At 36.4% G+C, this 12,860-nt stretch overlaps 1 protein-coding gene across 1 annotated transcript; it reads left to right on the top strand.

Annotated features, from left to right (window-relative positions):
* The first annotated feature begins 9,737 nt into the window (after positions 1-9,737).
* On the top strand, positions 9,738-11,296 carry LOC110923933 (TATA-binding protein-associated factor 2N). The gene is made up of 4 exons (XM_022167989.2): positions 9,738-9,819; positions 9,920-10,319; positions 10,723-10,843; positions 10,950-11,296. Exons 2-3 carry the CDS (start codon positions 9,928-9,930, stop codon positions 10,811-10,813), a joined length of 483 nt encoding a protein of 160 aa, XP_022023681.1. The 5' UTR covers positions 9,738-9,819; positions 9,920-9,927; the 3' UTR covers positions 10,814-10,843; positions 10,950-11,296.
* The last annotated feature ends 1,564 nt before the right edge of the window (positions 11,297-12,860 follow it).

The raw sequence follows: 12,860 nt of genomic DNA, 5'->3' as shown, positions 1-12,860 counted from the left end.
ATGATGTTGCTATTAACTGTTCTGCAAGTCTGCATATGTGCAGCCAGACCACGAAGTATGTGCACATATCAAAGAACCTGCTGATCTTGTTTCTCACGAAGAACCTGTCCAACGAAAGACCATGCACATGTATTGTCATCCACGAAGAACAATGATCCCATGTTGGAAGTTATCGAAAAATATAAGCCTAAGAAGAACCTTCTTCATCTGAATACTTCTGCCGAAGAACCATGCACAAGAATTGGCGAAGAACATTCTTTTTGGTTGGTTATTCGCTGATATAGGTTTCCACGAAGAACCCCCCATAGTTCGTGGGTATGTGTTATTCATGGGCCAGTTTATTGGGCCCAGAGTTCTTCGTGGGTTGCATGTAGTCCAGTGCAATCTTTCGTATGGTTCCAAATAAGGTTTGTGTATAAAAAGTAATTCTTGCAGAACAGACAAGGATAACACGGAGAGAACACTGTGAGAGAAATTCAGAGAGTTAGAGTGTAATTCTTGTAATCTTTGTATTTGTAACTCTTCTTGAAGTAATACAAGTGAGCTTTAACTTTGAATCTTTGTCTTGTATCTCGTGTTCTTTGCTCGGTTGCATACCCGCTTGGATTCCGCACTTTTGGGTGTGTTCGGTAACAAGGATAAGGTTTACTAGATCCTCCTCTAGGGACCTACAAGTGGTATCAGAGCATTGGCTCTCATCCTTGTTAAAACTGAGCCGTGTGTCGAGTTTTCGAACATTTTTCTTGAAGATTTTTCAAAAGTTTGTTTGTTTTAAATGTAAAATGGGTTAAATCTCTGAAAAACTTGTTTGTTTGTTAAAAATTTTCATAAAAACCTCACCAAAACTCATGGAGAGATTTGGTTTTTCTTAAAATTTTTGGCAAAATCGTGTTCGGAAAACTTTCCGGTGAGTTGTGTGTAACCAGAATATTCTGTTTTTGAAAGGTTTCTTCACCAACTTTTCTTTCTGTTGAAGAAGATAAGGTTTACCTAATTTGGATAAAGTTCACCAAATCTCACCGACTTTCACAGTGTCCCATACCTACGAAACATAGATTTTACAAAAAAACCAATTCAAAGCTTATCATCTAACAAAGTCAACGAAGTATGTTGTGAAGTCAATGAAAAATCATTTTTGTCTTGTTTTGAAATCAAATCCACGAAAGACTACACATTCTTCGTGGACTTGATTTTGTCTTGGGCCTTACGAAAAACTAAGGGTCTTTCATCTGATTCTTCTTTTTATTGGGCTGTTATTCGGTGGAGTCTTATTCTTGGGCTAGTCTCTTTTGGGCTTCATTAGTTTCTTGTTAATCAGTTTTGGACCAGTCTTGGCTGATTATTATTTTGGGCCTGTATTCCTTCTTTTATCTCTCGTGGACTTTTATTGGGCTGGGGTTGTTCGTCCCTTTTACTTCACAAGAATTAGTTTTCATGAAAAATAAGTATTATTCGTGGGCCCTGTTATTCGGTTTGGTCCTGGTAACTCAAGTGGGCCATTCATCTTTCGTGATATATTCTTCGTCGATCTATATTTCGTGGATTCTAGTCCTGAACAGTAGGTTCACAAGATTGTCTTATAGTAGTTTTAAGTTGGTTATTCTCATTTCATCATGAGTTCAGACCGGTGGGGTTGGAAACCTGATCCTAATGTGGATATGTATACGGGTAAAGGTTTAGTACCTTCATGGGCTTAGTCTCCCACAACCTCGTCCTCATCACAAACGAGTTCTATTACGACAAAACGGTGGGCATTTGTTACTAACCGAAATCAAAGTATACAAAGTCTTCTTTTGAGCGAAAATGAAACTGGTAGTAACAACCGTCCACCAAAGCTCATGCATATGAACGAGTATCCCGGATGGCAAGAGAGATTTCATACGTATATTCTTGGGCAAAACACGGAGTTGTGGTTGTCTTTTACCACGGAATTAGATCAAACACTTGAAGAAGCCGATTCAAATGCCGCGACATTTGCAGATCCTTTATGTCGATGATAAAAAGGCATATGATTTAGAAAAGAAAGCATTTTCAATTGTAACTCAAGCCTTAAACAAAGATATTTATCATCAGTTTGTGAGATTCAAAATGACAAAAAGTCTATGGGATTCATTAAAGGCGAGAGGTCAAGGAAATGCGTCGTCACGCTAGCTGAGACATGATCTGCTCAAAAAAGAATTCGACGGCTTCATGTGTATGGAAAGGGAGTCGCTGGGAGATATGACAAGTCGATATTATCATCTGCTGAGTGAAATGGGTAAGTTTGGGGTAGTGACAACTCCGGAAGAGGTGGTCACAAAGTTTGCCGATGCATTACCAGCTCAATTGGAATGGTTTCTTGGAGATTCAGAAATATAATGGCACGCTAGCTACAACCAACATCCATGATTTCATTCAACTCTTGGAGAACAAAAATCAATAGGAAATTAGGAAGGCAAAAAGAGTGCCGGTACCACAAAATCCTAAGATGTACTATGGAAAGTGTGGTAGTACCAGCACGGTTGCAAGACCTACTCAACATGCTCAGCTACAAACTGTTGGTGCAGTTGTCTGTCGACTACATCTTAGTTCGAGTCTTAGGATAGGGCTGATTGTACAGTGAACAGTAAACGAGAAATCATATATTAAGATAGGATTGCTTATTGGGCTTTAGATCGCTTTTGTGGCCCAATTAGATAGTAGGATCGTTCATATGACATCTCAGCTGGACCGCTCGTAGTGTCATTGGGTCGGATCGCTGATGTGGCAAGTGTGTGGGTCGCTTATTGGACCAGGTCTTATAAGCGATCCCCAATGTCTATAAATAGTGGTCCATATGAACGATCCAGGTAGGTGTTTTTCAAGGTGTAAAGGCGAAGCCCTGTCCGATTGTCTCCACGAACTTGTAATCTGATATATAATCAATACAGGAGACGTTAAAGTGTGAAATCAAGCTTTACAAAGACTAATTCAATGAATTCCGCCTCTGGATTAGTCTAAGTGCTCTTCTGAACGACTCATCGGGTCAGCAAACGATCCTACATGTGGTATCAGAGCTCAGGAGGAAGAGTTCTTGCTGTTTAGCTCGATTTTCGCTCGAAATTCTCACTTCTACACCTTCTTTTCTGATTCGAAGAGATTTCACGGTCGAAATTTACTGAAAATCTCAGGGATTGTGCGCAATAGTACCGTGACAAACCCTGGAAAGTTTCAGATCAAAATTCGAAGTTTAAGTGGGTGAAATTTGGATTTGAATTTTTGGACCGCTCGTTCGAACATAGTATGAACCGCTCGAACGAACAGTTCTGAACCGCTCATCCAGACGTTGTGTGGATCGCTCATTCGGTCGGTTGATCTGGTTCGCTCGAAATTTCATCCTTGAACCGCTCATTCGGACATTGCTGGACCGCTTATTCGTACAATTCAGTGACAGTTTCTGGATCGCTCGAACTAGCATTTCTGGTCCGCTCGAACGAACACTAGCTGGGCCGCTTATTTGGTTTAGTGGTTTGAACCGCTTATCTGGACAAGATTTTGGACCGCTCAAAAGGATATTAGTTGGACCGCTTTTGTGTTAATCCAACTTAGATCGCTTATTTTAACTAACTCAGACCGCTTATCTGACAAATTGTTGATTCGTTTTTTAGTCAACAATTACGTATTGGATTTGTGAAAAATGACAATGAGGTTTGATGTGTAAGAAAACAATGATCTTGAGAGAATGAATAGTTGGTATCGAGGATATCTTAGTAGTTCTTATCATAAAATATCAAAAGAAATTTGGTATGAACGTTTCAAAAGCTTTTTGAGTAAGAAAGATGAAAAATTGGATGATCTGGAGAAACGTTTTGAACGTTTGATAGACTATTTGAAGGAAAATCAAATAGTGATATCAGAAGCTGAGATGGTATCAAAGTTCGCTAATGGTTTATCAGTTGAATGGGATGATGTTTTGAAAAATTTGAAAGAAAATTCTAATTTTTCAAAATTAACTCTGAATAAATTCATCGGCGAACTTAAAAATCACGATTATGAGAATTATCAAAAGAAGAGAGAATTATTGGATAAGATAAAAATAAATTTGGAAGATTTGAGTTTAGAAGTGATAAAAGAAATAAACAAAAGAATCAATGTTTGTTTGGGAACAAAAAGAAATTCGATGTATGATATGAAAAGAGGCTGTTATATTGATGATAATAGAAATCCTCTTGATCTTGTTACAATCTTTGGTGCAGGTACATATAAGATAGAGAAAGAACAAGTGCCGAAGGTTGAAGAATCTGTGAAGAATGAAACTTCATGTTCTGAAACAGTATGCTTCGAATGCGACAACTTCAAGACTGAAAATGACAAACTCTTGAAAGATGCGGAAAGTTTGACATCGAAGGTCAAGAAGTTGGAAGACGAGAAGCAAACTGATATTAAGCAGATTCTTATGGTTCAGGAAAATTGTGGAAAGTTGAAAGTTGAAAATGACAAACTGTTAAGTAATCTGAACAGTTTGACATTGGAAAACAAAAAGTTGAAAGAAAATATAAAGGTTTTTGAAAACAAACAGAAATCGTCAGAAGATGAGGATTTCTGGATCAAGCTTGAAAACAAAACCTGAAAGCCAGTGAATCAAAATTTCATGAACAGATAAAAATTTTGGAAAATGAAAAGACTGTTCTTGAAAATTTGAAAAATGAAAATGAAAAAACAATCAAATCTCATCTTGAAAGAATCTCTCAGCTTGAAAGTGAAGCTGAGAATTCGAGGAACAGAATTGATGAACTTGAAAAGAAATTGATCAGTTTTGTGACTTCATCTGACAAGTTGAATATTCCTTGTCCAAAACCAATCAACTCTGTTCCAATGAGTGACAATGTCACGGACTTTGACAAAGTCAAAGTTAAAGATTGTGGTGAAAAATCTGATGATAAAAAAGAAAAATTTCAGAAAACTGTTCTGCAATCAACTGAAAAAGGTGAATGCTCGAAGCAAAAACCGTTGAAGAAGAAAGCAGAACAGAAACAAAAATTAAAGAATGAGAAGATTGTTCAAAAAGATATTAAAAGTTCATCAGATCGTTCATCCAATCAAAAGAAAAAATTAAAAAAAGTAAAAAATGAAAATTCTAAAATTGTTGGTAATAAGTGGTGCAGGTCGGACCACAGTGCTTCAAAGCCAAATCCAGCAAGTTTGAGAAAAGAATATCACCAAGCCAAACAATGCTTTGATCTGAGCGTTTAGACACAAAATGGTGATCGGTACGATAACAGGGTGTGTTACAGCTGCGGATATCACGGACACATTGCTGTTAACTGCCAATACTGGAGTTATGAGACCAGGAGGTGCTTTAACTGCAACATCAAAGGTCACATTGCCCGAGATTGTCCAAGGAAATCGAATGAAAGATTGAGGGCTAATTCTCAGAAATCGGCAAAGATTCCAGTCAAAGTCAAGCCCCAGGAACAGAAGGTTCTGAAACCTAAAGTTCAAGAACAGTCAACTCAAGAAAAGAAAGTAAAGCTTTCACAGGGGCAGAAAGACAGACTGAGAAAAAAGAGAAAGAAGGCACGAGAGTATCTTGAGAAGATTTTGTCCTCGGGTTCACGAGACAAACAGAATAACAGTTCTGATGAATCTACTCCCTCAGTTGCAAAGACAAGCAAAAAGAATTCATCAGATACAAATCTGGGGACAAAAGAGGATAAGAAAAAGAAGAAAGTGAAGTTTTCACTTCCTGGCGATGAATCTGTTTCTTCGGAAACAAAGGAGCCATATGTCGGCGATGAATCTGATAGGTTAAAATCAGACAAGCCACATTCAGGCAATGATTCTGGTTCGTCAAAGCCAGAGGAGCCTTTGGTAGAGATAAAGTTGTCGAAAACACCCAAGGATGGTCGGGCTTGGGTGGATCTTTTTAAATGAAAAACCCTGACTTTCCGGAGATTCCAAGATGGTATTGCGGATCATGAATCGGCATCTTTCTAAATCTGTTTGTGAAGTTGCAGGACTTGCCGGAACTCCCAGGTTTGTAAGCGAGGAGTAGGAATCGGCATCTTGAGAATTCAACCTAAAGATGGTAATTGGTTGAAAAACAGGTTTGAAGAGCTTGAATTGCTAAACTTACAAGTGGTTGTATGGTAGTGATTGGTGTAGATCTTACAAGTGGTTAAATCAAGGTCATTGAATTGGACTTGATTTAATTATCATTTAAGAATTTGGTAAACAAAGTGATGATTTGAACCCCTTTTTACAAAAGATAAAAACAATTAAACTAATTTTTCTGAAAAACCATTTTGATTAAAACAAACTTAAGTGTTTTGAAATCATAATGGGAAAATAGTTTGTTGTGAGGGGGAGTTCTGATTGTTTACGCCAAGTGGATGGAGAATTGAAGTGATTCTCATCAAGTTGTCAAGTTTGTACAGTTTGTTTCAAATTTTCTCAGAAAATCAAAATTGAAACATATTTTGATTTTAGGGGGAGAAAAATTTTTAAAAAAATAGAAAATTTGAAAATGTCAAAAACATTAAAAATTGTAAAAAAGAGTTTTGTTGCGAAACAAGAGGAAATGAAAATGATAGTAAATCAGTTGGACTATCACAGCACGCTAAAGAAATGTAAGGCAAAATGTGATAAACGGTCTCACTGATGATGTGACGATAGGTTTTTGTACATTTAGTAGATTTATTCGGGATATAAACCTAAAATTTCAAACTTATGAAATTCGTGGGGAACACTACTTGGATATATAGGTAACCCCTGAAATCTCGTTTGAAAGGTCTCGTATTCTGATATACTAGGTGTTTATACTCTATGATGTCTGGGGTATTATTCCGGGACTTCTGCTGAACGGTAGTTCTGACCTAGTCCTTGGCTAATACTTTCCACAAAATGCTTGAAATATAGCATAAAGCCCTCAGTTGATTAGACAATAAAATTGATAATCATCTGTTGTAGCTGAAAAGATCCTCTAAAGGGGACACACTGCTAAGTCGAAGCTGATATCTCTCTGCTGAACGGAAGTTCTGACCTGAGATCCCTCAGTTCTTGCATCTTTCCCCTAATTTATGTACAGACATCATTGTAGTGTTCATACCTGTAAGACTGAATATTGAGATTCTGGATACGGGAGTATATTCAAGAGGTGGGACACATGAATTGAACTAAGTTCATAAAATACCTAAATAGTATCCTGAATAGATTGAAAATTGTATGAAAATTTAAGAGGACAATTATATCGTCAATCTACGTGAATCGTTTAGAACTTAAAACGATTAAAAGCTTAATGGTGCTTGTGTTATGTCTCAAAAACTGATATGATCCTCTTGCACAAACTCACAAAAATATGTTTGTTTTGCATTTAAATTTCTGTCTTTGCATTTACATTTCATATTTTGAAAAATCCAAAAAGATTTTTTGACGACTGGTGTTGAAGAACTGATTTTCAAAATCTCAAAGGCTAAACTTGATGAACAGACAGGTTGGTCAAGTCATTTGAAATGTTTAAAATGATTCATTAGGTTGAATCAGAAATTGGAATGTTTCAAATTTATGAATCAGTGTTTAAGTGTAAAAATTATCAATGCTTAGTTGATTCATTAAATTGAATCACAAATTATTTCGGTTTGTGATAGAATGGTTGAGTTTTGCAGGTTTCTGATCCTGTTGCTACAGATAGCCAGGAAACATATCAGAACCAGAAAAGAGCTTAAACAGAGAAAGCCAGGAGTTGATTTCAATGATGATAACGATTTCCAGACAGAGATCCTAGCATGATGATAGGGGGAGTCTGACGAAAGTTAGAGCCAGAGAAAGATCCAGGCATATGATTCCAAAAAGAAATTATTGAAGAAGATTTGATTCCAGGCTGAGTTCCTGAAGAAGACCGAACAAGAGTGAAGAGCTGGAAATGACTGAAGACTCTCACTGAAGATTCCGTCAACATTCAAGAGGGAGTCTGTTGGTGCAGTTGTCTGTCGACTACATCTTAGTTCGAGTCTTAGGATAGGGCTGATTGTACAGTGAACAGTAAGAGAAATCATATATTAAGATAGGATTGCTTATTGGGCTTTAGATCGCTTTTGTGGCCCAATTAGATAGTAGGATCGTTCATATGACATCTCAGCTGGACCGCTCGTAGTGTCATTGGGTCGGATCGCTGATGTGGCAAGTGTGTGGGTCGCTTATTGGACCAGGTCTTATAAGCGATCCCCAATGTCTATAAATAGTGGTCCATATGAACGATCCAGGTAGGTGTTTTTCAAGGTGTAAAGGCGAAGCCCTGTCCGATTGTCTCCACGAACTTGTAATCTGATATATAATCAATACAGGAGACGTTAAAGTGTGAAATCAAGCTTTACAAAGACTAATTCAATGAATTCCGCCTCTAGATTAGTCTAAGTGCTCTTCTGAACGACTCATCGGGTCAGCAAACGATCCTACACAAACGACTTTTGTCTGATATGTATGGAACACCACAACCAGCTGCCTCAGAGCAAAGCTATCAGCCTACTGGAGTACCATCATTTCTTGATCCAAACTATAAAGGTTAACAACAAGCCTGTTATGGAAATACTTCATCAACAGTCAATGCAGGTCAACCATCTAATCCAAACACAGTTCGGCTAGACACATCAAGTTTCTCAAAAGTGATTGTTGAGGTGGCAAAGGAACATATGGAGCTGTTAAATACTTTGGTGAGCGCCTACTGTGGGTTAGTAGCAGGGCAAATTGGAAACATCAATTTGACTCAGGAAGATTATCAGCAAATAGATAAGGATGAAATGGATTTGATGGATATCAAGTGGGCATTTGCTAGTGCAGTGAGGCGAGCAAAAGACTTCATGGAAAGAACGGGTAGAACCAGTTTGGAGAGCAAGAAGGACACAAAGTATGGGTTCGATAAGCAGGCAGTCAAGTGTTTCAACTGTGGTGAACGAGGTCATTTCAAACGAGAATGCACGAAGCCAACTCAGCATGGGAACCAGAATCCGTTCAGAAATCAAGACAATCAACAGAATCAAAATCAGACCAGGAATAATGAATGTGCCTTAATGCCTGCAAACAATTCTCATCAAGCAGGCCCATCAAACAACAACCGAGCTCTTGTGGTACAAGTTGATGAAGGTTGTGACTGGTCGATTCAATTGGTAGCGGTGATCAGGGTGGAATAACTTGTTTCACTGAAGTTGTCAAGGATCTAAAACAAACATGTGGTGGAGAATCTTCAGATGAAGACAATTCTGGTTATAGTGGAAGTTCAGATGAGGAAACCTCAACAGGTGAAGACGACACGGATGAAGTGTCACATGAGACCATTGATGCAGATGTTGAGAAGCTTTTGAGTGAAGCTAAAGCAGGGAATGATAATGTTGGCGGTTCGTCAAGTCAGATATGTGTCGATGAACCTAAATCTGATAATTATGTTGATTTAGGTGCTAAATTTTCTGACTTACACAGCAAATATGATGATTTGCAAAGCAAGTATGACGTGACATTTATCCACCCTCAACCCAACATTTCAAATAAATGGCCGTTTACTTGCTTCTTAATACTAATCAACATACTATAACAAATAATTTCTAATCAAATAAAAAGAACGCCCATTTTTCTAAAAATTACATAAACCTCATTGTTTTTTTTCAAACAATTAAAAAAAAGAAGTAAGATTTTGTAATAATTAAAGTCCCATTGTTGAAGGGAAGAATATTAAAAAGAAAAAGGTGATTTAGCTTGAGCTTGAACTACGTATACAGCTAGCTGCCCGAATCTCCTCGAATTACGAGACCTTTTTGCATGTATATATAACACAAACCTTCCTCTCAAAACAAACACACACTATCCCACAAGGTTATACTCAAAACCCTAATCTCAAACTCACAAACACACATATTGTACGTACCTTAAGTATTAAGTAACTAACATTTGGTTTGATGTATATTTTTTGTAGATATTAAGATGAGTAGGCCTGGAGATTGGAACTGCAGATCATGCCAGCATTTGAACTTCCAGAGGAGGGAATCATGCCAAAGGTGCGGCGAGATGAAGCATGGCGTCGGGTTTGGTAGTAGAGGAAGCATCACTGCTTCTGCATTTGGGTTCACTGGCCCGGATGTCAGGCCTGGTGACTGGTACTGCAATGTGGGCAACTGTGGAGCTCATAACTTTGCTAGCCGCTCCAGCTGCTTCAAGTGCGGCGCATTCAAGGATGACTTGGCCTCTAGTGGCGGCGGTGGTGGTGGTTTTGACGGTGATATGTCTCGTGGGAGGAGTTTTGGGTTTGGTAGCGGAAGTGGTGGTGGTGGTAGCAGTCGTTCGGGGTGGAAGTCCGGTGACTGGATATGCACTAGGTAACTTTGATCTGTTTTTGTGCAGAATAAAAATGTGTGAAAAATATTTTTAGAAAGAAAATTCCCATAAGAGATTTCAACGAAATCAGTTTTGGTTGAAAACTGTTTTCTACACATTTCTGACGAATATTGCTGTCAGAAACGACCTAGTTTTAAGTTAGTTTCCCAAGAAACACTATTTGTTCAGGCCTGAACCTTCTACTTCATGCATGAAATGAAGTACGTACCTCATGCATGAAAATTAACATTTTTGTAATTCAATCATGATGATTACCAAGTTGCATATTTAGGTTTCATATAAGAAATTTGACGCGCTATGTATCTTTACATAAAAATTTTATGTATAAAGCCTCTTAATTTATATCGAAGTTTGTATATTTAGTATATACCTTGATTTATGTAGGCCGGGCTGCAACGAGCACAACTTTGCTAGCAGGATGGAATGCTTTAGATGCAACGCGCCTAGGGATTCCGGTAGCCATTCTTCCTTTTAAGTCTGCAGTTTGGGTCATTTCCAGTTTCGGGTAACGCCCTATATTTATTTTCTCATTCATAAGTATATAAATTAATCTACAGAATTGAAATAACACGCGATAATTAATTAAAATATTCGTATGTTGTAACTTTCAGGTATTGTCAATTTGCTATCTACATAATTAGAGGAAGAGTGAGAGAGAGAGAGAGTGAGAGATTGATCAGACATAATCAAGAAAGAAGAATCCTGCATCCAGTTGATAGGAACCATATTCTAAACTGACCCCTTTTTGCCCTTATCATATGCATCCAGTTGATAGGAACCATTTCCTATCTTCGATTTTCTTCGTTTGTTTTTGTTTTTTTTTTTAATTTTTATTTAAATAGTAACGGTCTTTCGATCTGCTAGGAAGACGTAGGTGAATTATGGTTAATTTGATTAGTGAAACTCATGTTTGATTTTATGGCTGATAAATCACTCATTTTGTGAGGTTCTTCCTTGAGATCATCTACTTCTGTTCTTCATTTGCTATCACTTAAAAAAAGTTAAGTAAAATTAATGATACCCTTTACAAATGTATTATTAAATTTTCACAAATCCTAGTAAATTACAAGCTAATTAACAAATTATATTTCAGGTGGTTCATGAGCAAGAACAAACATGACAGCATAGGATACCAATTAAGCTTTTGAGTTTAACATCTTTTTTACACCTAGAAATCTGCAATGCTGGTCAAAAAGCTAAAACACACATTTTTATTAATTAGTGTTCTCCTGCTAGACATTATTGTTTAGCTTTTAGCAAGATTCTATCATCCACAATTTATTAAAAAAGAAGCTTTATATTTTACCTTATTAAGCTAAATGGTCAAGCACTCATATGTGTCATTATCATTTTAATCTCCACAGAAGATTTTTTGTCCCTAATACATATCTCATTTTTTGGCCTAACAATCTCACGATCTCTAATCGAACACATGAACGTATCTATTGGCCGAGTCACCAGAAACTTTGTATTACGTAAATAATGCTTCAATCTAAGGTTACTATTGCATTGCAGTAAGCTTTTAAAAAACCATTCAGTTCATGGATGTAATCATACAAGATCATAAAAGGAATACAACACAAGCTTTTTTTTGCTCCAAAAGAAAAACCAGAGAAACTTTAATCATTATTTGAAATGGTGATATTTCGAGAACTGATGGTCCATGACTCCATTCATTGGCATTAGTTGCTTTATGGGGTGAAATTATTAAAGGAAGTACTGAAGCATAAAATAACAAAGGTAAAGTAATAATCATATGGAATCTACATTGCATGAAAGTTAAAGAAAAGCTAAGCATTGAGAATTTTCAAATTTCACTTCCCAAGTTCTTACAGGAAGAAAGTGAATGCAAAAAAAGCCTTTAGATTAGTTAAGTTTGCTTGCTCAAAGTGTATCAGTCTAAATATATTTATGCTTTCTTGTTTGTTGAATAATAATAATCACTAGTTTTTTTTGTCTTCGCTCGTTGTGGCGAAATTGAGCAAATTATAATGTAAAACAAAGGTGATTTGAAAATAAAGCACGTTGTTTAGAAAGTCAAACCATTAGAACGGTTTAGTTTATCATCGTACTGTATGATACCAAATAAATACTTTATTATAAGTAAAGTTTCGTTTTTAACGAAACTTATAACGGAATGTCCGGGAAAAATCAATCATAACTACGTAGTTAAGTTTTAAGAAAAAAGTTATAAACGTATAATATTAAAGAACTATCAAATTAATCGATAATATATGCTCTTAAAAAGAAAAGAGAATTATTAATAAAACAGTATAGGAAATATATGGTTTTAGAAAAGGGAAAATAATTAAAAATATGTTATTAAAAATAAAGAAACAATAAATAATAAAAAGCTATATATTATTATAAAATTAAAATTACTATTTATCATCCTTCACTAACAATATATATATAATATATATATAATATATATATAATTCTATACCCAAAACTTAAGAATAGTTGTTAAATGGTAACATAAATTATATTGTTTTTAAGAATCTCTCAAGTTTTGTTCTACT

Source organism: Helianthus annuus, chromosome 2 (assembly GCF_002127325.2).
Source record: "Helianthus annuus cultivar XRQ/B chromosome 2, HanXRQr2.0-SUNRISE, whole genome shotgun sequence".
In the NCBI taxonomy this organism is placed as follows: Eukaryota; Viridiplantae; Streptophyta; class Magnoliopsida; order Asterales; family Asteraceae; genus Helianthus; species Helianthus annuus.
Note: the sequence above shows the minus strand (reverse complement) of the source record. Positions and strands in the feature narration are given on the sequence as shown.